General features: G+C 53.4%; 2 protein-coding genes across 4 annotated transcripts in view; one reads left to right on the forward strand and one right to left on the reverse strand.

The window, feature by feature from the left end:
• Positions 1-748: 748 nt before the first annotated feature.
• PPP1R3G (protein phosphatase 1 regulatory subunit 3G) lies at positions 749-4,452 on the forward strand. The gene has a single exon (XM_055574520.1). The coding sequence runs from the start codon at positions 1,366-1,368 to the stop codon at positions 2,401-2,403; it is 1,038 nt and encodes a 345-aa protein (XP_055430495.1). The 5' UTR covers positions 749-1,365; the 3' UTR covers positions 2,404-4,452.
• A 10,739-nt stretch (positions 4,453-15,191) lies between these two features.
• LYRM4 (LYR motif containing 4) overlaps positions 15,192-26,329 on the reverse strand; it is an 88,949-nt gene continuing 77,811 nt past the window's right edge. Inside the window, exons 3-4 of one of the 3 annotated variants that reach the window (XM_055570519.1) lie at positions 24,250-24,344; positions 15,192-15,635 (exon numbers count right to left, since the gene is read on the reverse strand). In XM_055570519.1, the coding sequence (XP_055426494.1) occupies positions 15,461-15,635; positions 24,250-24,344 (270 nt within the window). In that variant the 3' untranslated portion in view covers positions 15,192-15,460. The remainder of the gene's footprint in view (positions 15,636-24,249; positions 24,345-26,329) is intronic. The other 2 variants (XM_055570520.1, XM_055570523.1) reach the window with 2 other exon arrangements.

Consider the following 26,329-nt stretch of genomic DNA (forward strand, 5'->3'; position numbering starts at 1 on the left):
CATGTCAGCGTTTAGTGGTGGTGGTGGTGGTTTAGTCGCTAAGTCGTGTCCAACTCTTGCGATCCGTGGACTGTAGCCCGCCAGGCTCCTTCCTCTGTCCATGGGATTCTCCAGGCAAGAATATTGGAGTGGGTTGCCATTTCCTTCTCCAGGGAACCTTCCTGATCCAGAATTCAAACTCGTCTCCTGGATTGCAGGCAGATGATTTACCAACTGAGCCATGAGGGAAGCCCTATGTCAGCGTTTGGGTAAATGTAAAAACAATGATCTTCCCCAAATCTTGTCTTTGTTTCAATAGATAGACACGCCAGGTATGTCTGGGGCCTCTTGTAAGTCCCCAGGTTGACAGGCAATCAAGGCGTTCCACGCCAGCGTGGGAGGCCACGAAGGAGCTCATGCATGTTCCTGAGAGAAATACTTTGCGGCCCCACCCCGGGCCTACAGACTGGAACCCTAGGGTGGGCCCAGTCCTGAGCTCGCACACCCCGGCCAGGTGACAGACGAGAGCCGACGCTTGGGAAACTCCGACCTACAGGCAGCCAAAGTTCGCCTTAAAAAGGAAACAAAGCGAAACCAACCAGAAGACGCTTTGGGCAGCACCCCCAGCACCCCTCCCCGCCTCGGTTCGCATCCCTGGGAAGGCCGGGACGCGCGGCGGGCCCCGCTCCAGGAGGCCGGGCAGTGACCCAGGTCCCCCTGCTCCGGCCGAGCGCGGCGGGCGGGGAGAGGGGCGGGGCGGGACGTGCGCCCGGGCCCCGCGCGAATGGCCTCCGGAGGCGCTCGGAAGCGGCCCCCGCCTGGTCCCCGGCCCCGCGCAGCCTCCGGCCCGGACCTGGTCCGGGTCCACAGGCGCCCGTGGGGCGATCGCGCCGGGCCGGGCCCGCTTCTGAGCGCATGAAACTTGGGGAGAAAGGAGAAGCCGATTCGCGAGGCCCGCCGCCGCCCAGCTGCCCCGCCGGCGAGTTTTGCGCCTTCTCGGCCGCTGCGACAACGCGCGGGAGACCGCGCCGCGACCCTCGGGAGGGCGGACCCGTCCGGACCCGCTGGGCCGACCTCGCGGTGAGAAGGACGACCGAGCTGAGCGCGCGCTAACTTCGGGGCTCGGGGGGCAGGACTGGGTGAGCCGGAGACCCAGCCCGCCCGGATTCCGCGCCCCTTGGGCGCGCCCTCTCCGCGGGCCGGCTCCAGTCCCTGCGGCCGCGCCCGGCCCGCGCCCTCCTCCCACCCCGCTCCGGGCCCCGCGGCCAAACCCCGAGCCTCCCAACTGGACCTGCCTTTTCCTCTCGGACCGAGGCGGGCGCTGCGCTCTCTCTGCACCTCCCCAGGCGTCAAGTGTCCTGAGGACAAGTCCCGGGCCAGGGCGTCATGGAGCCTCGAGGGGTGCTGCTAAGTGCGGAGGCATCGGAACCGGCGCCCTCGGAAGAGCCCTGGGCAGCCGGGGAGCCGCCCGCCGCGGGAGCGCCCCTCATGGAGGGCGGCTGCGTGGCGGCGGCCCCGAGACCCGACGCCGAGCGTGGGTCCTCGCAGGAGCGGGCCACCCCGCGGGAGCAGGAGGCGCAGCTGGAGAGCCGCCGCCGCGCGCGCTCCTTCTTGCTGCCCGCCGACACGATCTTGCAGGCGGCCCAGGTCCTGCGGCAGCGTCAGCCGCCTGCCCCGGGGCCGGAGGGCGGCGAGGCGGCCGAGGACGCGCCGCTCGGTCCGGGCGACTGCTGCGCCAAGTGCAAGAAGCGGGTTCAGTTCGCAGACGCGCTGGGGCTGAGCCTGGCCCGCGTGAAGCACTTCAGCGAGGCCGAGGAGCCGCAGGTGCCGCCCGCCGTGCTCTCCCGTCTGCGCAGCTTCCCGGCGCGCGCCGAGGACCTGGAGGGGCTCCCCAGCCTGCTGGCCGCGGTGGTGGCCGCGCCCCACCGCGCGCCGCCGCCGCCCGGGCTGCAGCCCCTTTTCGAACTGCCTGGGCCGAGCGCCGCGGCCGCGCGCCTGCGGAGACAGCGCGTGTACCTGGAGCGCGTGCAGTGCGCGGCGCCCGGCGGCGCGGAGGTGACCGGCTCGGGCCGGGTGCTGGGCTGCCCCGGGCCGCGCACCGTGGCCGTGCGCTACACCTTCACCGAGTGGCGCTCCTTCCTGGACGTGCCGGCCGAGCTGCGGCCCGAGCCGGGGAAGCCTCTGCCGCCGGACGCGCCGTCGGGGGAGCCAGGGGACGCCGAGGGGGAGCTCGACGCCGAGCGCTTCCATTTCGCGCTGTCCCTGCCCCCGGGCCTGCTGCCCAAGGAGGGGGAGGACGCGGACGCTCCGGGCCTCGCCGTCCACTTCGCCATCTGCTACCGCTGCGCCCAGGGCGAGTACTGGGACAACAACGCGGGGGCTAACTACACGCTGCGCTCGGGGCGCCCGCCCGACGCGCTCTGAGCCCGCGGGGCTGCGCTGATGGCGTGCGGCGCCCAGGCAGTCGGGCATCGTGCCCCCGGGGAGAGGGAGGCCCTCAGTGCAAGCTCCTTGGCACCCAGACAGATCCTGCCAGCAAGCACGGAGCCGGAGCCAAGCGCCCTGCCTTCCCAGCCGCTTTGGCCTTTGGAATTCTCGCCCCGCATCGAATGGGAAGAAGTCCTCAAGATTCCGAGCAGTGATTTTCTCCACGAATAAAAGACTCTTGAACGAGGCTGCAAATCTTTGGGATTTCTTTTTAACTGTGGACGCCCCCTCAGCTCTCAGGGAGAGGTGGAAGCATGGCACGGAGGGCTGGCATGGATAGTGGGTCCGCGGGAGCCTTCCCGTAGTCGCTGCCTTTTCTCTTAATTGGGATCTGGGAAGTGTTTGCGCTTGCATACAGATATCCTTTTGAAAATTTAAGGCCACCCCACTCCAGTACTCTTGCCTGGAAAATCCCATGGACGGAGGAGCCTGGGAGGCTGCAGTCCATGGGGTCGCTAAGAGTCCTACACACTGAGCGACTTCACTTTCACTTTCCACTTTCATGCATTGGAGAAGGAAATGGCAACCCACTCCAGTGCTCTTGCCTGGAGAATCCCAGGGACGGGGGAGCCTGGTGGGCTGCCGTCTATGGGGTCACACAGAGTCGGACACAACTGAAGCGACTTAGCAGCAGCAGTAGCAGCAGCATGTTTGCTACTTGATATTTCAGCTCCCGGCAGTTTGGGAGGCCTTGGCAGTTGGGCCATCTTCAGCGGATGCTGCTGCATCCATAGTGGGCTAGAGTGTTCTTAAAAATGTTTCGTATAAGTCGTTCTTTCCCCGGGCAGAAGAAGATGCTTGGTGAGTTGAAATGCCAGCGTGATCGTCAGGCCTTGGCTGTGAGCCGCCAGAGCCGGTCCCGGCCTCCAGCTCCTTTGTGCAGGCAAAGCACACGGTCGCTGCTGGACTTCTGGGCCATCAGCAGTCAGAGAAGCTGGCCTCTCAGTGGCTGGACTCCCCGGCGGGAGAAGAGGGAAGGAAAGAGCTTTCTGTGCCTCCTGGAGCCACAGTGGGGAGTGGTGACTTGAAGGATGAAGCCTGCCCACCAAGAAGATCCTGCTCTGAACCCACTGGGCACAGGCTACGGCTATGGGCACCAGTCTGGTTGGTGGTCTTCATTCACTGCTGATGGCCGTGGATGCCAGGATAAGGTGGCCATGCACGACCAGAGCCAGTGAGCCTCCTGAGGACTCGACTTCTTCAAATCTCTGTCATCCCTTGGTAATCTGTCTTTGGTTTTCACGTGTTCGGGCACATGGCTGGTATAGTCAGCTCCGTTTGCAATGCTAATCTTCAGGGACCGGTGGTTTCACTGCTGCTTTCTAAGAAGCAGGGTAGGCAACCTACAGCCCATGGGCCAAATGCAGCCTGAAGGCTGTTCTTGTAGGTCCTGAGAGCTAAGAATGTCTTTTACATTTTTAAATAGTTGGAAGAATTCAAAAGAATACTATTTTTGTGACACATAAGAAGTGTACAGAATTCAAATTTCCGTGCCTGTCAGTACAGGTTTGTAGGAACACAGCCATGCACATTCATGTATATGTTATCCACAATCATCTTCCTGCTACAAGTGCAGAGCTGAGTAGATGCAACAGAGACCTTATGGCAAATTCTAAAATATTTACTGTCTGGCCCGTTAGAGAAAGTCTGCCAACCCCTGCTCTAGAGAAGTAGTATTTTTTTTTTTTTTAACTGTATGTTGAGAGTTATACTTAACAAAGCACTTAAACTTTTAGTAAAAATTTGTCACTTGACATAAACCTCCTTTGGGTAAAGGTAAAACTGGTTGCCTTACTCTTGGTAATCTTGGTTGATTACAATAAACACTAAGACACCAAATAAGTATCTTAGTACACTTATAGGAATAAGTACAATTATTCCTATACTGGGGAGGGGACTCCATCTGCTTCTTCTAAGAAATAGCAGAGGGACTTCCCTCCCTGGTGGCCCAGTGGTTAAGAATGCAGGGAATGAGGGTTTGATCCCTGGCTGAGGAACTAAGATCCCCTCTGCCGCAGGGGAAAAAAAGAAGAAGAAAAAAAGAAATAATAGAAAGTCAAGACAGCTGACCTATGCTGCTGCTGCTGCTAAGTTGCTTCAGTCGTGTCCGACTCTGTGCGACCCCATAGACGGCAGCCCACCAGGCTCCCCCGTCCCTGGGATTCTCCAGGCAAGAACACTGGAGTGGGTTGCCATTTCCCTCTCCAATGCATGAAAGTGAAAAGTGAAAGTGAAGTCGCTCAGTCGTGTAGGACTCTTAGCGACCCCATGGACTGCAGCCTCCCAGGCTCCTCCGTCCATGGGATTTTCCAGGCAAGAGTACTGGAGTGGGGTGCCATTGCCTTCTCCATGACCTATGGCACCCCTCGGAATTAACGTCAAGCCACAAAAAACTGCCAGATATTTTCATGCCTCAAAATGGGATGTCTCAAGCTATAGAAATATTTAGTTTGAACTCTGGTTTGTAAAATATCCTTTTTGACTCTGGCAGTGTTTGCCAAAGGTAAACTGATCATGGAAAAAGTTTAAATACTGATTTATGAGTGGAAAGCCATCAGAAGTTAATGAATTACAAGTTACAGTTGGAGTAAAGCGGACTTTAAAAAATGGTCATGTGGATGACCTAATTCACATGTGCTTATAAGAAAATACTTTATAATGATAAAGTGGCCCAGCGGGTGTGGCCGCTGGACCTGGAAGCTGGCCGAGCTCTGGAGACACCGGGCAGCTCTGTGCGGGTGCCAGGACCATGGCTCGGGAGCCGTCCTGCAGCAGGGGCGGTGGCAGTGGTCATCCAGAGTCCGGCTGCAGGGCCTGGGGGACCGTCTCCGTACGGGTGTGCTGTGATTTCCCACCTGGCCACGCCCCCGCCTGCCGCACCCCTCCTGCCCTGACCAGGGGGAGGGCTTCCTGGGCGATGCTGTGGGTTTGAGCCACGCAGAGCCCGCTGCTTGTTTAATTTCTGGAGGTCTGTTTTGGACTCCTGGCGAATCATTTTATGAGTTTCCCATGTTTATGCTCTCTGGCACAGAGGTGTTTACATGTTTTAGTCTGCTCAGATTTCTCATTCCCTCACTCAGCTGCTTGTTTCTTAGGAGCATGTGGCTTGGAGCCACGTAGGGTATTGTGACCTATGTCATGTGTACTTTGTCAGGAGCGCAAGGAACAGCCTTCGGGAAGAAATGGGAGTTCTGCTCTTGTGTGACGTCACGGTACTGGGGTGCATTTCTGGCTCACATCATGGGACAGGTTTGTAGGTTAAAGGGGGCACCGTGCGTGCTGTAGCCTAGCAGGCAGCCCTGACAAACAGTGGGCTGTTTGCAGTCCAGCTTTGCCCGGCCAGCCCCCACGACGCCAGGCCTGGACGGTCTGCCAGCATGGGGGGTGTGCTTTGCGCAGTCACAGAGGCAAGGGGCTGAGCGGAAACTGGGCCCAGCCCAGTGACCCTCCTCTCCTCCTGCAGGGCCATCCTGGCCTTACTATCAGTAAGCGGGCCGGTGCCTGAAGCCCCTTTGGCAGAGGCCAACCCTGCTTCTCCTCGGGACTGGTGATGGATGGACACGCTCCACCAGGTGACCTGCCGTGTCTCCACGTCCTCTTCCAGGCTCCCTTCTGCTGATCAGCGGGCTGTCAGGACGCAGCCCTGCGTGGTCCTTTCAGCCTCCCAGGCTGGTGGCTGGACAGGTAAACACTCTAACTTTAGGCTCACTAGGACTGAAAGCCCTTTGAATCTTTTTGATGTAGTATTTGCATCCTGTAGAGTTAGTTCTTTGGCTTCACCCTCTGTGAACAGACACATTTTTGGTAAAGACAGAAATGAGTCACCTTTGGGCTGCGGGGAGATGGCAAAGATCAAGGACTCGCTGTTAAGGTGTGACAGTGAGACGTACCTGGTGAATCTAATAGAAGAGCGGAAGTTACGACGTCAGGAGTTCAGAGCCATTTCAACCCGGAAATCTTTAGACACACAAACATCTCTGGGAAAGCAAAGATGCTGTAGAGACACTTCCAGACATTTTGGAGAAATCAGACTTGTGTAATTACCCCTCCCATTGGTACTGCTGGCACTGCTCAGGTTCTCTGAAACTTGTTAACTCAAGTCATTGCTGAAGGAGAACCAGCAGCCTCCTAATGTGTCCAGAAATGGGAAACTCGGTCTGAAACTCTGAATGGAGTAAAGACTGAAAGCAGGTGTTTGGTGAACTGAGCTTGAAACATTTAACCTCCAGGTTGAAGAATTCCTGCGCAGTCCTGCAGAAGGCCTTTCTAGAAACAGCTACACGTGTTCTGTTGAGAAAACACCCACCTGAGCATGTGAGAAGTTCACGGTGGTGGGAAATTCATGGTCCTTAAAGGGCAGGGCTCTACGGTGTTTGTGGGTACAGCGCCTCCAGGGACGGCTCTGGGAGAAGAACTCCTGACATCAGGAGGTTGTTAGGATGCAGCTGAATCGGCATTTTTCATAACTGAACTGGGAGAAACAGGTGATATCTCTTGTAGGAAGTTAGGTTTTGTCTGATTTTTACATTACATAAAAAGAAATGTGCATTTACATTCAGAACCACTTTAAATGGCTTAGAGAATTCCATTTTGTATGTCCTTTTCAGCCTAGTTGAGGAGAATATGTTCTTTTGGAAAAAACAAAACCAGCCCACATTTAGATCTGGGATTCCCTTGCTTATTTTCCCATCCCAGAGCGTCTGAACCAGAGGTGCTTCTGTTAATGGCATTTGAGGCTTTGCTGGGTTTTTTTTTGTGTCATTTTTAATGACTTTCTGGGGACGTCCCTGGTGGTCCAGGTACTCAGACCCTGTGCTCCTAATGCAGGGGCTGGGGTTCGATCCCTGGCCAGGGAACTAGAGCTCACATGCCACAAGTAAAGACCCTGAATCTCTCAGCTAAGACGTGGCCAAATCCATAAATAAATATCTTAAAAGATTAACAACAACAAAAAAAATGGAATTTCTGTACTGATGTGACTGCCCTGAAAGACTAATTTTTCTGGCCGGGGAAACACTTTCAGAATGGCCTGCGAGGCCTTCGGTTCCGAGGCTGGGGGTTGCCCGGCCCTGCATGACCCGCCAACCCGGAGCCAGGAGCTGGTGCCGGGGAGAGGACGTGCCACGTGGGGCCTGGGCCCGCAGGTGGCGGGGCCTCCCTGCCCCGAGATCCTGGCCTGGGCACGGTGGGCTGCAGGCTGCTGTGAAGACCAGGGCAGGGCTCTGGGGCCTTGACCCGACAGCGTGCAGGCGGCTCAGGAGACCCCAGGGATGAGTCTGTTAAGCCAAGGGTTTCTAAAGCCATCGGCGCCATTCTCTGTAGGACAGACACCTGTGACCCGTTACCTGTACGTGACCGCGGAGGCTGGGGACGGTCCGGTAGCGGGACCCTGCTTCAGCATAGGGGCTCCCTTGTGTGAGCGATGGTCTGACTTCAGCCCGGTGTGGTTGAATCTGTGGCCACTGCGATGTCAGCAACTACCCACATCATTCCTTCAGGGTCTGAAAAGGCAACACAGCTCACCCTGGGGTATCTGGAAGCCCTGAGCTCTCAAGGGAGGCTGCTCCGGACAGCTCTGACTCACAGAGGAGTGGGGGCATGTCTCAGGGTCCAAGACGGCCGGGGCTGTGTGTGTGGGGGGCACACAGAGCCTGCCCTCCCAAGCTGGAGCTATGGGGGCCCGAGTGGTCCTTGTCGCCCAGCCTCCCAGACAGGATACTTTAATGTGCTTGTGAGGAATTCTGCAACAGTCCCTGCTAATAATGTGAGAGAAAGTAACCTCATTAACCTTCATTTTGACATTTGCCTGAGAAATGTGCCTGGTGGAAAGTCTGGCTTGAGTAACAGGTTTCTGTGAGCGTGATTCTGATACTGTTTAAACTCAGAACTACTGTAGTCCGAACCCAGCCCCTGTGTTTCTCCTCGATTTTTAAAAGGATGATTATATCTTTGTGGTTTGAAAATGTCTTTTCAGTTCTAAGGAATTTGGAGGAAGTTTTCTGTGAGCTTCTCTGCTGCTATGGTGATATTTCTGTATGTGCTACACTTGAAAAAAAGTGCTGAACCCAAAGTCCTAATTTGAATAAAGAATGTGAAGTGATTTTGGACCTTGAAAGCGGTCACTGAGTCTGGGAACGTTTTCGGGGCTCACCACTGCGGAGGGGGGCTCTGGACTGAGTGGGTCGAGGCCGTGGATGCTGTGGACATCCTGCAATACACACGCAGGCCCCCAGCGCGGCGGCCCCGAGACCTTAGCGCGAGGCTGAGACCCCGCGTCCGAGCATCGCTTTCCCGGTTCTGCCAGTGGGCCAAGGTTACAGGAGATACTATCGCTGGGCTAAGTTATGAGACGTGAACCCGGGAATTCTCTGCTTTTCTGCAAATACTTGTGAGTTTCAAACCATTTCAGATAAAAAGTTAATACCAACGCTAAACTTTTTTTTTAAAGAAAGAAAACCTGCTCCTGAGCAGCATGTGAAGCGTTGCCAGGCGCGGTGCTAGCAGAGAAGCGTGCTGGCTGCCTGTAGGTGGCCTCACGTGGGAGCGATGCACCCGCTCCAGGTGAGCCTGGCTGGCCGTGGACACGGCTCAGCCTCGCTGTCCCTGCGCTTTCAAACATGTCCCTTCCCTAGAGAGCGTGAGTTTTCACATCTGCCAAGCAGGGGCAGGATTCTTGCCTGACTACAAGGTTGTGAGCTTGAAGGGAGGCTCTCTGTGGCGCGCCAAGCACACACAATTTTTAAAAAAAGTTTTTGGCCACTCTGCATGTGGGATCTTAGTTCTCCGACCAGGGATTGACCCCACGCCCCCTGCAGTGGAAGCGTGGAGTCTTGACCACTGGACCGCCAGTAAGTCGTGTCTGACTCTTTGTGACCCCTTGGATTATAGCCCCCAGGCTCCTCTGTCCATAGGATTCTCCAGGTAACAACACTGGAGCGGGTTGTCATTTCCTGCTCCAGGGGAATCTTCCTGACCCAGGCATCGAACCTGGGTCTGTCTCCTGCATTGGCAGGTGGGTTCTTTGCTACTGAGCCCCTTGCGAAGCCCAGGAAGCTGCTGAAGAGCCAGGACTTCCTGCACCATCTCCGCTCCCTCTCACGGGGTGCCTGCCTTCCGATATGCCCTCCACCTCCTGACCCGAGTCTTCACACCCCTAGGCTACTCCAGCCCCAGGATCTCTGCGAGCTCCCTCTGCCCAGCCTGCTCTCTTCCTTGCGAACCCAAGCCACCGCTGGCTGGTTTTCTGGTTGTTCTCCAGGTGTTTAGTGGGGCTCCCCAGCCATGAAGCCAGACTCTCGGGGGTGGGGACCCCTGGCTGGTGTCAGCCTCTGCGCGCCTCAACCCCAAACTGAGCGCTCTGCCGAGTACATTCACAACTTCCTTTTGAACCTGCTGCGAAGACGTGTGAGGGGACAGTTACTGCTGGTGAGCAAGAAGCAGATGTCCCTTTTATTTCTCAACTGGGTTCAAATTCTCCTTGAGAAATCACAAAAGCAGCAGAAGCCAGGGAGAAAAAGTGCTCAGTTTAGAAGAAGCCGGAAACACACTTGTTGACTCAGTCTCTGAACTGCTGGCTGGGGAGGAACCCGAGGGGCCACGGGCCTCCCCCATGAGTTGGTTCTCTGTTGCCTCTGCAGGAGCCCAGCTGGCTTCACTGCCCAGTCCATCCCAAATCCATATTCCTGTGGGCCACGGGCTGGGCTGAGTGCTCTGGCTGGCCCCAAACAGCACCGAAGTTCCACACGAAGCTGGGGATGAATGCTGAAGATTTCTTGCTGATTGTGCCAAAAACTAGCATTCAGGGAACTCCTGGTGGTCCAGTGGTTGGGACTTGGTGTTCTCACTGCCAGGGTGAGGGTTCAACCCTGGCTGGGGAACTAAGACACCGCAAGCCACAAGGTATGGCCAAAGGAAAAACGAAAATGAGACTAGCATTCAGATGGTCTGCAGGATGGTTTCTTTCCTTTTGATTTAACCGGAATTGCAGGCTTTTAGAGCTGGAAAGGTCATTAGGGGTCTGGTCAGCCCTGGGAGAAGGAAATGGCAACCCACTCCAGTGTTCTTGCCTGGAGAATCCCAGGGACGGGGGAGCCTGGTGGGCTGTTGTCTCTGGGGTTGCACAGAGTGGGACACGACTGAAGCGACTTAGCAGCAGCAGCCCTGGGACCCTGGAACATGAAGGTGACGTTCATGAGCTGAACGTGAAATTAGACCCAAGTCTTTAGCTCTCCGCCTCAGTGGCTGGATTTTTTTCCACACCATTTGCATTCCTCCCACCACACCATATTCCTGTCTTCCAATTTTTTTTTTTTTTTAAGAAATGTTTTATTTATTTTTGCAGTCTGGGTTATTGATACATCGTTTTTCCTCTCTGAACAAGTTTCTGTTTGTAGAGTCCCACGAGGAAGTGAAAGGCTGTGTTTTTAGAAATAAAAATACATGCTAAAATCTGGCAAGTTAATAATCCTAAATATGCTCCATGGTTGAAGTGTGAGTGGAAGATGAGACTCTTAGCATTAATATTGGAGTCCTCGATCATGTATCCTAATGTGCTTCATAATCACATGCTGCTAAGTCACTTCAGTCGTGTCCGACTCTGCGACCCCATAGACGGCAGCCCACCAGGCTCCCCCGTCCCTGGGATTTCCAGGCAAGAACACTGGAGTGGGTTGCCATTTCCTTCTCCAATGCATGAAAGTGAAAAGTCAAAGTGAAGTTGCTCATTCGTGTCCGACTCTAGCGACCCCATGGACTGCAGCCCACCAGGCTCCTCCCTCCATGGGATTTTCCAGGCAAGAGGTGCACCTAAATGGAAAGTACTCCTTCCATGGAATAACAAATTCATTTTTCTAAGACCCTGTACAAATCTAAAAAAAGAAGAGTCACTATGCTGTACACTTGAAACCAACACAACATTTTAAGTCCACGTTACTTCAATAAATATTTTAAATGCAAAAAAAAAAAAATTACTCCTTTAAAAACTTAGAACCAGTTATGTTGTTATTAAACTGTCTCTGTGTTCAAGACAGACGTAGTCACCTGAATTCACTCAGTAACCGAAGGGAAGTTCTACTGAAATATTTTCACAATGTTTAACTTGACATTTATGAGGGGCTCCCTGTAACTTTCTGGCTGAGGGAAAAGGTCTCTAACTTCCTAGGAAAGCTCATCACTTTAGAAGGAAAAGGATTCGGGTCGTTTGTAGGAAGCCATTTTCCTGCTGAGCCGTGACCCCCGGAAGCCCAGCTCCTTGGGGAGGGGCGGCCCGCACGTCGGTGCCTGACACGGCCCTCGGGTGGGCGCAGGGCGCTGGGTCAGCGAGCACCGCGGTTCCAGCTCCGCTGGTGTCGTCTAACGTCAAGGCAACAGGCACCAGCTTTGTCTGCTGTAGGTGTTAGCGGCGGCGGTCCTCCCAGACTCATCTCGGAGGGCTCTGCTCTGAGGGTCTTTGGACTTAAAGCTTTGCCTTTGAGCATCTCCTGAGCAAAAGTATCTGTCTTACGCCCCATGTGGATCTCGACAGGAGAAGCCATTTTCATGAAAGTTTCCCTGCAGGACCAAGGGCTGCAGACAGACTGAGAAGGGAAGATCCTCTGTTCTCAGAGGTGAGGTGAGCCCTGCCCACAGACTCAGGGCAAACGGTCAGAGAAAAAGCCGGCTTTCTTTACCAAGGTTGAGTTTGCTCCAGATCCTCTGTAACAAAGAGACGCACCCCTGGGATCTGCGGAGCGCACGTCCTCGTGGGCTGCTCCCTTGGTTCCTAGGACCGAGCACCAGTGAGGGACCCCCCTTCGTCTGCTGACCTCCTCGGCTGTGTCCCTGCCCACGACCCATGTGCTGCTTCTCGTGGCTTTTGCGTCTCACAGAGGCCACTGTCGCGAGGCTACTGCAGTTTACCAGGCGACGGTTAAAACGTGGTCCCTACGGTTGTCTTCAGTCGAGTCTGGATCATCTGGGTTCTGACCGTGTCCATCAAGGCGCATTGTGTCCATGGCTGGGGGAGTCCAGGAGACGCCCTCCCAGTGCAGCCCAGGGAACCTGCTCCCTGGTGTGGGGAGTGCGTGCTTGTCGTCCCCTCCGAGGGTGGGGGGCACGCTAGTTCACTCAGATGAGGCCATGGGTGGAGGGAGACGGAGGGGACTCGCTTGGTGGCAGAGTCTCTGTGGACAGGGCTCACCTCACCTCTGAGAACAAATAGGATCTTCTTGTTTCAGTTGCTAAGTGAATTCAGCGGGAGGGGAAGGGCGGTGCGAGGCTCTGGAGGCTTCCTTCATGGAGTGACATCAGAGCTGACATCTGTTGGCGGCACCCTGGTCCCACGCAGTTGTTTCTGAGCGACCACACCCCTGCCTGGGCAGAGGGGAATGGGCCCCACAGCCACACACCCAGGCTGAGATGCTGCCCCCGGACAGCCAGCTGGGGCGGTGGGGAGGTTTGCCTCCCACCACGTCACCATCTGCTGAGTGGTGCTCTCACACCGTGGCCCTAAGACATGCAAAGATCTGGGTTTACAGGGGGAACAGACTTGGGGCTGAGCAGGGACGGGTCTCACGGGCACGCGCGGGCCAGAGCGTCCTGGAACAGTCGGTCAGGGCCAGACGTCACGAACCAAGTTGGGACCATTTGAATGCAGCGTCACACCACCATCTCCCATCCACAGACGAGGCGGGCAGACGCCGTCCTCACCAGGGCGGGACTCCCGTGCCCGTGAAAAGTAAAGTGACGCGGGGAGTGGCGCAGCGGCACGCCGGCGACAGTCACCACGTTAGGACCTGTGGCTATTTACACGAGCCTGTTGTGAACCCAAACACACGAGTAATAAAATCACTTAGTACTGTAGATGGAGGGAGGCGATAAGCAACAAAAAAACTGGTGTCCAAATAAACTTCCCCAGAAGTAGGTTAGTAATTCCTTCTTTTCCTGTTTTGAACTGATGTGTTTTCAAGGATAAATGCACACAAATATTGTTTCTACCTGTAACATACTCAAAGAGCAGAGTTTCCTGAACTGGCTAAACATTAAAAAGACCAGGAGAAATTTAAAAATTATAAATTATTGTTGGTGATTTGAACTATGGTTCCTCTGACTTAGAAAAGGCAGAGGAACCAGAGATCAAATTGCCAACATCTGCTGGATTATAGAAAATGCAAGGGAATTCCAAAAAGCCATCTACTTCTGCTTCATTGACTACACTAAAGCCTTTGACTGTGAGGATCACAACAAACTGGAAAATTCTTATAGAGATGGGAATACCAGACCACCTCACCTGTCTCCTGAGAACATATGCAGGTCAAGAAGCAACAGTTAGAACTGGACATGGAACAACAGACTGGTTCCAAATCAGGAAGGAGTACGTCAAGGCTGTATACTGTCACCCTGCTTATTTAACTTCTATGCAGAGTCCATCATGAGAAATGCCAGGCTGGATGAAGCACAAGCTGGAATCAAGATTGCCAGGAGAAATATCAATAACCTCAGATATGCAGATGATACCACCCTTATGGCAGAAAGTGAAGAGGAACTAAAGAGCCTCTTGATGAAAGTGAGAGAGGAGAGGGAAAAGGTGGCTTAAAACTCAACATCCAAAAAACTAAGATCATGGCATCAGGTTCCATCACTTCATGGCAAATAGATGGGGAAACAGTGACAGACTATTTTCTTGGGCTCCAAAATGATGCAGATGGTGACTGCAGCCATGAAATAAAAGACGCTTGCTCCTTGGAAGAAAAGCTATGACCAACCTAGACAGCATATTAAAAAGCAGAGACATTACTTTGCTGACAAAGGTCAGTTCAGTCAAAGCTATGGTTTTTCCAGTAATCATGTATGGATGTGAGAGCTGGACAATATAGAAGGCTGAGTGCTAAAGAATTGATGCTTTTGAACTGTGGTGTTGGAGAAGACTCTTGAGAGTTCTTTGAACAGCAGGGAGATCAAACCACTCAGTCCTAAACGAAATCAACCCTGAATATTCACTGGAAGCACTGATGCTGAAGCTGAAACTCCAATACTTTGGCCACCTGATGTGAAGAACTGACTCACTGGAACAGACCCTGATGCTGGAAAGACTGAAGGCAGGAGGAGAAGGGGATGACAAAGGATGAGATGGTTGGATGGCATCATTGACTCAATGGACATGAGTTTGGGTAAACTACAGGAGTTGGAAATGGACAGGGAGCCTGGCATGCTGCAGTCCATGGGGTTGCAAAGAAATGGACACGACTTAGCGACTGAACAACACAACAAATAAATAACTATACCTCTTCTTTCACTTATCAAGTCAGAATATGAAGTGCTAAGAAATTTCTTTTTAAAAACTCCCCTCTCTCCAGGTGACTGTGTCTCAGCGAGTGAGCTTTGGGACGCATGTTTCAGCGTACACTGGAGTCCCCTGGGGTGTGTCAGACTGAAGATTCTGATTAAAAACACGTTGGGGTGGGGCTGACGTCAGTCATCTTGAGACCACCCTGGGCATCGGGTTGTAGGACCGTCCCCAGGTGAGCAGCCACACACAGGGAACCTCTGTGGTCACACTGGGCCTGGGTCTCAGTGGTAGGATGCACCCTGCTCCCCTCCGTCCCTGGATCTCTTCCAGTGTGTGGACTTGCCTTTGCAGAGGGGACACTCGGCTCAGGGATGGACCCTCCCTGCTAGGCTCCCCACCGCCCTCTGCAGGCCCAGCACCAGCAGGACCCAAAAGCACGTTAGTCATGAAGACACGTGTGTCTGGCAGAGAAGGCCAGGGAGATGCTTCCATTTATTGTCAAGGACCGAGAAACACGGCTGGAAATGCTCTATACAGGTGCTGCGGAGCCACAGGGTGGGGTGGGGTGGACGAGACCACTGTACACGGCCTTCCCTCGCGGCACTCCAGCTCTTCATCCTGACGCTTGAACAGAGGACAGCCAGCGCCAGCCGACCTCTGTGACTAAGGCTGCAGAAGAGGGGACACGTCGCTCAGTTCCTCCGTCCCTGGAGGGCAGGCAGAGTGAGGCTATTTAAAGCTGGTGCGGAGGCCCCTCGAGGCCTGCTGGGGGCCCCATGGCAAGCGGGACGGTGCTGCCGGTGGTCCTGTTGCTGCTGGACGCTGGTCTCGGCTCCTAGGCCCGGGGCTTCTCTTGATTCTCAATGACAAGCTTGTCGGTTGAATACATTTGGCCAATGTGGACCTGGAGGCAAAGAGAACACAAAGATCAGGAATTCGGGCTCCGTTAGCTGTGAAAACTCAGAAAGAGCGTCTCCAGTGTGTCGGTGCAGACACGCATTGTTCTGGAGACCATGCTGCGGGCCGAGTGCAGTCACGGCTTTGCTTTGGCTGTGTCCTGGCACCGTACCCACCCCCCCACCAACCAGTTCCCCCGCCTTGGGGACAGTGCGAAGTTCCCATTCACACCTTCTCGCCCCTGGAACGGCCCCAGAGGCAGGCTATCCTGAGCTGGTGAGACCCAGGCCGCCTCATGCACGGTGACTCCGCACCCACAGGATTTCCGGCCCTTAGGACCGGTTCTTCCGTCAGGATGGAGTTTTACCATAAAGCGTGAGTGAGCCTCGTCCACACCGGGCAAAGCCTGGCTCTTCACGCACCTGTCTCACTGTAAGCCTGTCCTCTGGTCTCAGCATCCTCGTCTGTAAGAGAGCCCTGGCGGCTCCCAGCAGATCTTAACAGTCCTCTGCTTTGGACCCACAGCACCGTTGGTACCTACAGGGTGTGAGCGCCCCGGGACAGTCACATGTGTGCTGCGGTGTGGGCAGGTAACGGGCTTCCTGCCACCTCCCGAGGGGCCGGCTCTGCCTCCTAATGTTCCCCCAGCCGGCAGCAAACAGAGGGATGCTGGGAAGCCTGCTGCCCCCACCTGGCAGCCCACCTGGGCCACCGTCGAGGGCATGTGTCCATCCAGGTCTCCCGGGGAGCCCCTCAAAGGCAGGGCAGGTGACCCAGGCATGCTGTGGCCCTGGAGCCCCCAGTCCTATGACCACTGACAAGAGGACAAGAGAAGTAAGCGGAGATCAGAGGGCTTAGCCGCAGAGATGATTTAGGGGCATTTGTTGAGGGAAAGCCCCCAGGAGCCCTAGAGGAGGTGTGAAGGGCAGCCCAGTCCCAGACAAGACACAGATGAGTGGCGGGCACCTCCTGTACCAGGACTGTGCTCAGGGGAGACTGAGACTGATCCTGCTCTCAGGAAGCTCAGAGTCTGGGAGGGGAGACAGACAAGGAGGGAGGTAACTGTAACCTGATGGCTGGAGCACCTGCAGCCATTCTAGCACTAGGAGGTAGGTTTGGCTCATCACACTGAAGATGAGAGGCAGGAAGCAGACGCCTGGGGTTTTGATGACTGTGGAGCCACCAGCCACCTTAACTAGCTTACTGCCAACTTTTACGTGAGAGAAAATAAATCTCTGTATTTTTAAATGTGTTATTTGGGTTTTTTGTTATACACAAGTAAACCAAATCCTAACTGATATGAATGCATATTGTGAATTTTAATTGTAGACTATATGATGACTGATAAAAAAAGGTCACTGCAAAGAAGAAGGTGCGCCCAGGAGAAGTGGAGGCAATGTTACTATCACCTGGGGACGTGCCATTAACGGACAGTCGGAAAGTTTCTGAAGTTTGAACAAAGCCACACGGAGACTTAGACAGATCTCCTTTTGTCCCGCAATACCTGTTTTAGAGTGTGTGGCTATTAATATTTTAGCATTTTTTTGTCTAGTCTTTTTATTCACTTATACATTTAAAATGTATGCACATATATTGAAGCAGAATATTTAAATTTAGAATCATAACTTTTTAAAACTTAACTTTATATCCTTATGTCATGAAACAGTCTTTAAAAGGATATTTTTAATAATGGACAAAGCTGCATTGTGAAGAGGCATAATTTATTTAATCATTCTCATATGATGAATGTTTGTGGAGTTTTTGCTCAGTCTTGGGGTTACCATTCTCATGTATAAATCTTTTATAGTATCTCTGATTGTTTATAAAAGGTTTCTAAAAATGGGGTTATTGGGTAAATAGGTATGAATATTTTTATGGCTCTTGATGGATCTTGCAAAACTACTTTCTAAAAGTGAGCATTTGTTTGACAACTGACCCTCTGGACGGCCTGATGGTTTGGCAGAACCAACGCGTCTTTCCAGCTGGCCCACGGTGGACAGTGTGTGTGCCCACTGCCCTCGTGCCCAGCCTGGCCCTCCTAACAGACGCCCCGTCAGACAGTTCACGTGGTTCTTGTTTCTCAGAGCCAGCATCTACGGGGCTAGGTGCTGTCGCAAGAAATGCAGCCGTGTGAGGCAACCTGGTCCCGCTCAGCACCATGAAGGGCTCCAGAGAAGAGGGCAGAGCCAGGAACCAGGGGGCGCTCCAGAGAGTTCAGACTTGAGGAACGCTGCTGGGGTGAAGCAGGAGACCTGCTGGCTGGTGCCCACTGCACTCCCTGTCCTTCGGCCCCGGGGATGGGCGCAGAGCTGGCCCCGGGGGGACACTGGAGGCCGACCGTCTGCCGGCCAGCGGCCCCAAGTCCCCGGTGTGGGTGGGGAAGCTCTGCGAGGCGAAGGCCACCGGGGGGCAGGTCGGCACCCGCGGCTGCTGGAAGTGTTGCTGGAGGGGCTTCACCAAGCTTTCTTGGGAGTGGGCAGAACCCAGGATCACGTCAGCGCGAGAGCTGGCCCCTCCCCAGGGTGGTGACTTCAGGAGCCGGGCAAACCGCCAGAGAGAAGCCTGTGAGCGGTCACGCTGCCGCCCCTCGGGCCTGCACGCGGGTCCCAGGCCACCAGGGCACGCAGGCCCCAGGCCAGGCCAGGCCCAGGCAGCGCAAGAATCGGCCACGAGGTGAGGTGACCTGTGGCTGAAGTCCCAGGGCCGGTGCTGGGGCCAGCGGGTTCTGGCCTGCACCTTTACCCCCAGCCTGGGGAACGCTGTCCACACGTGTTCTCGGACAGTCAGGCCGCTCTGTGCTCTGCCATCCCTACAGGACCCCTTTTCCAGGGTCAGTGTGAACTGATTCAAATTAAAGAGCTGCTTTAGACAAACGTGAAAACGTCAGATAAAAAGACAAGTACTGAGGTAGGCGAAGGCTGGCTTCTGGAGGCCTGCCGCCGGGCCGTGCTCTGCAGGGTGCTGCTCTGCGCCTCACTGGACAAGGGCCACATGGGGCGCGGTCACGCACTGCTCCGCTTGGTTGTGAGTCCGACCGTGGGTTTGGGGTGCAGGGCGGTGACACCTGAGACGGCCGCACCAGGAGACTCACAACGTCCAGAGTGACGAACACAGCGGGTCCAGAGTTGGGGGCACGGCACCGGGTGTCCAGAGCACAACCCAGAGGCGCCCGGCAAGGCGGAAGGCTTGGGCTGTGAGGGTGCCCACCTCCTGGCTGGCCGGCCCAGTGTGGGCGTGATCGGCCAGGTGCTGAGAAGGCAGGAGTGAGCAGGTGCCCCCAGAGAAAAGGATGAGCACCCACCCTCTCCACCCCCCACCCCGGGCACTGCCCCCGGGACAGTCTCTCCAACCCCCACACCCAGCAGCTCCTGAGTGGATGCCATGCCCGGGGCAGGTGCCCACCTTGTTTCACGTGAGAAATGGTGGCAACAGCAGACACAGAAGGAGGAGGAACGAGCACGCCCACATCCCTACAGCCCGCCTCTCATACTCGGCACCCCTGGGTCAGGACACACACATCCCTCTGTCCTTCTTTTCAGCAGCGGCCTGCGCCCCTCAGCGCCCGCCCTGCCAGCACTGCTGTGCGAGACGCAGGGATGTGGGGACCGGCCGTCAGCCACAGCCGCAACTTCCCAGGGCTGGGAGCCTCCGGAAAAACCCTGGGGTGGATGTACCCTGGCACAGCTGAGTAATGGGGCTCCCTTCTCTCTTCCCCACCCTGAAGCCAGGCTGAAAGAACATGGCAGTGGACACCGAGAGACCACCTGATTGAAGGCACAGACCTCTGAACCCCCTGTGATGGGGGTGCTGCCCTGGTGAGTGACACACCTGCTCCCCGAACACCCTGCTGTTTGGGGGTGCCGGCATCAGGAAGCCCTACCTGTGCCTACGCCACCGTGGAGAGCACCAGGCTGCTGGGCCACAAGCTGCAGATGCCTGCTGGCGCTAAGCAGGGCCGGGACACGGGCTGTCCTCCCCGGGGCCAGCCTGCGCTTGCCCCAGAGCAGGACGGCTGCAGCGGCGGGGGACGCGGTGCCCGGGCCAGATCGCCCAGCGCAGCCTGCACCGGAGGACGGCAGCCGCTGGCACTGCTGCTGCCTGTCCCTGGGGGGGACCCTGTCCCTCTGTCACGTCCGGAACTGCAGCCATGCAGGGCAGGCTGACGACCAGACTCGAACACCAGAGAGACAACAGAAAATAACAACACACATAAGGAGTCAATCCAGTGGGCACGTATGGATGCGAGAGTTGGACTACAAACAAACCTGAGCGCTGAAGAGTTGCTGCTTTTGAACTGTGGGGCTGGAGAAGACTCTTGAGAGTCCCTTGGACTGCAAGGAGATCCAACCAGTCCATCCTAAAGGAGATCAGTCCTGAATATTCATTGGAAGGACTGATGCTGAAGCTGAAATTCCAACACTTTGGCCACCTGATGTGAAGAACTGATTCACTGGAAAAGACCCTGATGCTGGGAAAGATTGAAGACAGGAGGAGAAGGGGACGACAGAGGATGAGATGGTTGGATGGCATCACCGACTCCATGGACGTTGAGTTTGAGTAAACTCTGGAAGTTGGTGATGGACAGGGTGGCCTGGTGTGCTGCAGTCCATGGGGTTGCAAAGAGTCGGATACGACTGAGAGTCTGAAATGAACTGAACTGAAGGGAACCTAGGAGCCAGAGAGAAGGAACCTGACCTGAACGTCTGCCTGTAACAACGCTGCTGGGAGCAGCCAATGACAGGCAGTGTGGTCGGAGCGCTTAGACTCAGGGGGAAACACGCACGTAATGTACTTGTGAAATGTGCCCATGCGCGGGGACGGGGTCGCTCTGTGGGTCGGGAAGATCCCCTGGAGCAGAAAATAGCAACCCACTCCAGTATTCTTGCCTAGGAAATCCCATGGACAGAGGAGCCTGGCGGGCTACAGTCCACGGGATTGCACAATGTCATGCACAATCAGACATGACTGAGTGACTGAACACACAGGGAGATGGGATGTCTTGATGGGAAACCAAACATCCTTTGTCAAATAACAGTGAAAAGCGTACACATCTAAGTTTCCGCATTCACCTACAGGAGACAGTCACCAAAGATACAGAAGAGCAGAACAGAGTTCCCAGACCAACAAAGATCGAGAGGTGAAGAAGAGAAAACAAATCGTGATAAATAACAGGATGAGATGACAGGAACAAAGTCAGCCATATCAGCCCCTGTATGAAACAGGACCACAGGGGCAGATAACAAGACTCCAAAAGCAAAAGTATCTGATAAAGACTGAAAATCGAGGGATGAATTAAGATACACGAGGCACACTCAGGGTGAGGGGGGTCGGGGGGAATACCAGTTTACATTAACCTTAGACCAGGTAAAGTTGAGTCTAAAACACTAGATTGAATAATGAGCAACATTTACGAAAAAGCTGTAGCAGGCGTAGACCTGCGGCACCGGAGGAAGACCACGGCTGAGCACATAAAGCGGAGACTATCAGAAACCAAAGGAGAGATGGATAAAAGCAAGGTTACAGTGGGAGATTCTGATATCACTCCTCCAAAACAAAACAGAGCCAGACATTCAAGGACCTGGCCAAAGAAAATCTTAAAAAGTCTTCCATTTCTCAGGTTAATTTACTCTTGATTAGACTTTTGATTTAGTTGCCAGAGAGTTGCCCTTCACTTTCTCTTAAAGCGTATCCTCAATGTGCAGTCATTAAAAATGACATTGTAGAAGAATAGTTAATGACCTGGAGCATACAATTTGGGTGGAAAAGAAAAAGCACAATACAATCATAATTGAGAGGCAACCATCACACGTCCTGGCTTCACAACTCTGCCCCGAACTCAGAGCTGCTTCTTCGCACAGCCCTGGGCCCTCAGGGGGCAGGCCAGGACTGACCAGCAAGTGGGGGATTCTGACCTGGTTTCACCCCAAGGTTTCCATGACTGTGGCTTTCAGGACACCCCCAGGGTGAGCACAGGGGCGTTTCTGCATCTCACCCCGACCCTCCTCTGTGACCCCCGCCCCCCGCTTCACCTGCTGAGCAATCCATCATGAGGAAAGTCACATTTTCTGGGCAGGTACCAGGCTGAGTGGCCTAACTGCTTAGCTTCTCCCTTTTGTTGTTATCGTTCAGTCATTAAGTCGTGTCCGACTCTTTGCGATCCCATGGATTGCAACACACCAGGCCTCCCTGTCCTTCACTATCTCCTGGAGTTTGTTCAAACTCATGTCCATTCAGTCGGTGATGCCATCCAACCATCTCATCCTCTGTCGTCCCCTTCTCCTCCCGCCTTCAATCTTTCCCAGCATCAGGGTGTTTTCCAATGAGTCAGCTCTTTGCATCAGGTAGTCAAAGTATCGGAGCTTCAGCATCAGTCCTTCCAATTAATATTCAGGACTGATCTCCTTTAGGATGGACTGGCTGGATCTTCTTGCAGTCCTAGGGACTCTCTACAGTCTTCTCCAGCACCAGTTCAAAAGCATCAATTCTTCAGCGCTCAGCCTTCTTTATGGTCCAACTCTCACATCCATACATGACTACTGGAAGAACCATAGCTTTGGCTAGATGGACCCTTGTTGGCAACGTGACGTCTCTGCTTTTTAATATGCTGTCGAGGGTTTTCATAGCTTTCCTTCCAAGGATAAACCATCCTTTTAATTTCATTAAAAATGTCTTTTTAGTTTCTCCCTTAATTTTTACAAATATCCTATCACTACATGATACATACATCTTCTGGAGGAATAAAAGGAATCAGAAGAATTCAGTGACCTGCCTACACTTTCACAACTGGTACACGAATTATGGAGCTGACATAGTCCAACCCAGCCAGGTCTTCTGACTCCAAACCTATGGCCTTTCCAAATACATATATATCCGTAACAACACCTCGCTACTTTATCAGAGCTAAGCAAGCCTCTCAAGGGTCAGGGAATGGAGGGAGGAAACAGACAGCTCCTGGCCTGGAAAGGTGAGGAGAGGGGATCTGGGAAGACCAAACTCCATCATCTTTGTACTCCAGCACAAATCCTCTGAAAGTACTTCTGTCCCTTGTAATTAGTATTTTAAGCAGAAGCCCCACGTCATTCAAACAGAAGCACCCTCGGCCCCTCAGGCCAGGCTGCAGAGCTGAGGCAGGTGGAGAGAGCCCACCGCTGACAGTCACGTGCTGTACCCAGCAATGGCGCCGTCAAGCCCGGGGCCTGGTCACCCCCCCCATCAAAGGAAACCTCGCACCCCCAACAGTCAGCCCCCACCCCACCCCCAGCACCATGGATTTACTCGTGTCTCTCCGGGTCTCCTCATCTTGAATTATTTCCTAGAGACGGAACCGTACAGCGTGTGGCTTTGGGCCCGCTTCTTTCACTGGCGTGATGTTCTCAAGGTGTGATCAGGAACTTGCAGATCTCAAGGCTGATTTCTGCTGCATGCACACGTCCTCGTGTGTCCAGCCCTTTGCTTCAGGTGAAGGCTACTTGGGCTGTCTGCACCTCTGGCTGTTGTGAACAGTGTTGCTGTGGACATTGTTGCACAAGCTTCTGTTCAAATAACTGCTTCAGTTCTTCTGGAGTGGAAGTGCTGGGGGATGAGGTGACTTTTTGTCTAACTTCACCTAAAAACTGCCCGACTATCTCTGCACATGCCAGAGTTTCTTTTAAATTTCCCAGGTGAGTCTAGCATCTAGCTAAGTGTAAGTACCCGGCTGGTTAAGATCCAACTATCAACTTTTATATACGATAAATGACAAAATAAAGAGGCAACCAGCAAAACTCAAGACATGAGAACTGCTTCAGCAAATGACAAGGAAAAACAAGAGCGTGCGGAGGAGGATATGGGTGAACCCACAGGTAAGAGACATCATCTAAAACCTTATTTGGATCCTAAGTCAAACATACAAAGTTAAGAAAATTATATTCGTGAGATAATCTGGAAATTTAAACACTGTATATTTGATACAGAAAGAAATGGTAACACACTGCAGTACTCTTGCCTGGAAAATCCCATGGACGGAGGAGCCTGGTGGGCTACAGTCCATGGGGTCACAGAGTTGGACATGACTGAGCAACTGAACACACATACTTGATGATATTAAAAATTACTGTTAGTATGTTCATTATAATAATGGTATTGTAGTTATGTTTCACAAAATAATCTATATTTCCAAGCATGTACTAAAATAGTTTCACATAAAACATACATTTTCTCAAATAACATAGGTGGGCATATGCATTAGAATGCCGTTGGCCATGAAGATGTAATTACAAGAGGCGGGAGAAGGGCGATGGGTACTCGGAGCTCATTATACTGTTCTCTCTACTGTTGTCTTTGTTCATATTTTCAAATAAAACAAAGTGAATAATAAGCTGGTACAGGTTTATACTCGTGAAAATCAGAATGGAGGTTCCAAAACCATCAGAAACAGAACTGCTGTCTGATCCAGCATCCCCGTTTCTGGGTTTATACCCAAGGGGAATGGAACCAGTCCCGTGAAGAGATCTCTGCACGCCCACAGTCAGCGTTGCTTCTGACAGCCAGGAGACGGAAGCAACCAGTGTCTGTTGAAAGACGAATGGACAAAAGAGAATGCTGTGTATATGCGCATGCACGCACAAAGCAGTATTACTCACCCATAAAAAGGAGAAAAATCCCTCCATCTGTGAAAACGTGCATGGACCCGTAGGACACTGGGCTGGGACAGGCACAAAAGACAATATTGCACGATCTCGTGTGTATGTGGAGATAAAAAGAAAAAAAGCCAAACTCAGAGAGTACTAGGGTGAATGGTGTTTACCAGATGGGGGAGGGGACACAGATACTGATCAAAAGGTACAAACTCTGACTGATAAGATTAGACCGGTGTGGAGACCTAAGGGTGGCCATCTAATGGCGACTCCAGTTCATAAGGATGTTCTGCACACTTGCAATCTGCTAAGAGCAAATCGTGGTGTTCTCACCACACAAACAGTACCCAAAGGGGACTGTTTGCGGTTGGATTTTAGCCAGGCTGGCTGTGACAGTCATGTCGGCGTGTGTGGGTGTGAAAACACCATGCCACACACGTAAATATACACAACTTTTATTTGCATATCAAACCGTAATAAGGCCAGAAGGGAAACAAGAAACAAAAAAATCACGGGCATCGCAAACTAACACTGGCTGCAGATGGAAGCAGATGTCTGTCTGTTCAAGGGTCCTCTCTGCTCCTCACTGCCCTCTCCGAGCTAACTGCCTCCTGGGACTGTGAGCTGCGTGCCTGTCAGCCGCGTGTGCTTTCCAGGCACCGGAATCACCTCCCCAGGCGGGGTCCACTCGCGATGCCACGAGTCATGTCTCCTTCAAAGACAGGGACTTTCTTTTAAGTTTTCCTGCTGACTCCATTCAAAAAAGCTTCCCGGCTCTAGAATTTGAAACAAACCCAATACTTTCTTTTTTTTACGGTGGTAAAATATGCACAAAATAAATACGCCACTTGAGCCATTTTTAAATGTACAGTTCTGCGGCATTAAATACGTTCACACTTTTGTGTAGCCATTGCCACCATCCATCTTAACTTCCATCCATCTTAACTTTTTCAAATTCCGTGGTTGCCAGAGATAAAGCCTGAGAATTTAATCCCCAAAGAAGAGTAGTATTAATGTTCACCAAACGCCTACTAAGCTCCAGGCACTTCCAGTGGGCACGTAATACCCCGCACTGGACCTCCCGCCTTGTTAACATCCTGGGCAACAGGAGTGAACGTCTCTGCTACTGCAGGCTGAGAGGACAGGGGCCCGGGGTGGCGGGAGCCGGGGGGAGGCTGCTCTCAACGTGCAGCTGCCGAGCTGAGAGCTGACTCATCTGGGCTCCTGGCCCCAGCCCGAGGTCCGGGGAGAAGCAAAGTTCAACCCACCCCGTCAGCACGACTCTATAAACAGGGTTACTGCATCACGGCTACAGCTTCGATCAACAAGACACTTCCAAGTAAGGCTACAGAAACCAAGTTCAATTCACAGCACAGGTCACGCTGTATTTACAGAAACCACAGCCAGTGCTGGGGGCTGGCGGTTACGTAAAAGTGAATGTTGATTTTAAAATCGTACCTCTTTACTGGTTTTTTCATACTTTTGATATAATGGTGTTTAATATTACACATTTTTTTTAAAATAAAGTTTAAAATTTGACAAAATTTTAAAAATTTGTGGGGGGAGGGGAATTTATAAGCACATGACATGTACGTCCAAACCACACAAGCTTTAGTCTCGCAGGACACCTGCCTGCAGTTTCATGAGCTCAGCATCTCAGGGCAGCAAGGCTCCAGGCTGTTTGGATATTCCGAGCGGGTGGCCAAGGCCCTTCTCGGACCGTGGACTTGGCTCCGGAACAGCCCCTGGTGTGTCAACTGGCTTTGTACCTGTGGGCACGTAAGGCCTGGTGCTTCCTTGCTACTTAGGTTCTTATTCAGTCAATGCTGCTGCTGCTAAGTCGCTTCAGTCGTGGCCAACTCTGTGCGACCCCATGGACGGCAGCCCACCAGGCTCCTCCATCCATGGGACTTTCCAGGCAAGAGTACTGGAGTGGGGTGCCACTGCCTTCTCCTATTCAGTCAATAAGAGCCTGTTAAAAATCTAACACTGTGTACTTGAAAACAGTTTAGATGGTAAGCTTTGTAATGTGTATCTTACCAGAGTTTTATTTCAAACTTCCCAGTTTTTGCATCTAAAGGTTTCA

This window comes from Bubalus kerabau, chromosome 3 (genome assembly GCF_029407905.1).
Source record: "Bubalus kerabau isolate K-KA32 ecotype Philippines breed swamp buffalo chromosome 3, PCC_UOA_SB_1v2, whole genome shotgun sequence".
Taxonomy (NCBI): Eukaryota; Metazoa; Chordata; class Mammalia; order Artiodactyla; family Bovidae; genus Bubalus; species Bubalus kerabau.